This window comes from Hevea brasiliensis, chromosome 10 (assembly GCF_030052815.1).
Source record: "Hevea brasiliensis isolate MT/VB/25A 57/8 chromosome 10, ASM3005281v1, whole genome shotgun sequence".
NCBI classification, from domain to species: Eukaryota; Viridiplantae; Streptophyta; class Magnoliopsida; order Malpighiales; family Euphorbiaceae; genus Hevea; species Hevea brasiliensis.
In genome coordinates, this window is record NC_079502.1 from 97,708,856 (window position 1) to 97,709,762 (window position 907).

Here is a 907-nt window from a genome sequence, read left to right on the forward strand (position 1 = left end):
ATGGACATTAAGGTAGTGCAAGAAGGATTATTATCTCAAACACAAACATCACTTCAAGAGCATCTGCTGCAGCAACCCCAGAAACCACCAAAAACACCTGCACAAAAAGCCATGAGAAAGACCTTCAAAGGAACAGCACATTTAGCCAAGCTTCTCCCCACGGGTTCTGTTCTTGCTTTCCAAATTCTATCTCCAATCTTGACTCACCAAGGGGAATGCCGCACCATCACAAGCATATCACTCACATTAGGCCTTTTAACTCTTTGTGCATTTGCTTGCTTTCTTTTATGCTTCACTGATAGTTTCAGAGATGAAAGAGGTAAAGTTAGATATGGAATGGCTACATTCAAGGGTTTGTGGGTTATCGATGGACTGTCGCTAAAACTATCACCAGAAGAGGCTGCGAATTATCGGTTAAGGTTTATTGATTTCTTCCATGGGTTCATGTCCATGTTGGTTTTTGGAGCAGTGGCTTTGTTTGATAAAAATGTGGTGAACTGCTTCTATCCTACACCAACTGAAGAGGCGAAGGATCTGCTTGTTGTAGTTCCTGTTGGAGTTGGGGTGATTTGCAGCTTTTTGTTCCTTGTATTTCCCACAAAACGACATGGAATTGGCACTCCTCTATCTCGTCATTAGGACTCTAATTAAATTCCATGAAATGCATGTGTACGTAATTTCTTTTCTCTGATTATTTCAGGAAACGTTTGTTTATCATATGCATGGATTGCTTATTTGTCTTGAACCTTTAATTCTTCGTAGTTGGATTATAAATTCTTTAATTAAAATTTAAGTTAATGACTTTATTCAAATTGATTCAATCAACTTAAATTTTGATACCACTAAGCATAGTAGTCTGATGGTTAACTTTATGAGATGATTCAATTAACCTCCACACACTAATAAA

General features: G+C 37.8%; 1 protein-coding gene across 1 annotated transcript; it reads left to right on the top strand.

Moving 5' to 3' along the window:
- On the top strand, nucleotides 1–639 carry LOC110632593 (protein DMP7). Its single transcript, XM_021780866.2, has one exon. The coding sequence runs from the start codon at nucleotides 1–3 to the stop codon at nucleotides 637–639; it is 639 nt and encodes a 212-aa protein (XP_021636558.2).
- Nucleotides 640–907: the final 268 nt, after the last annotated feature.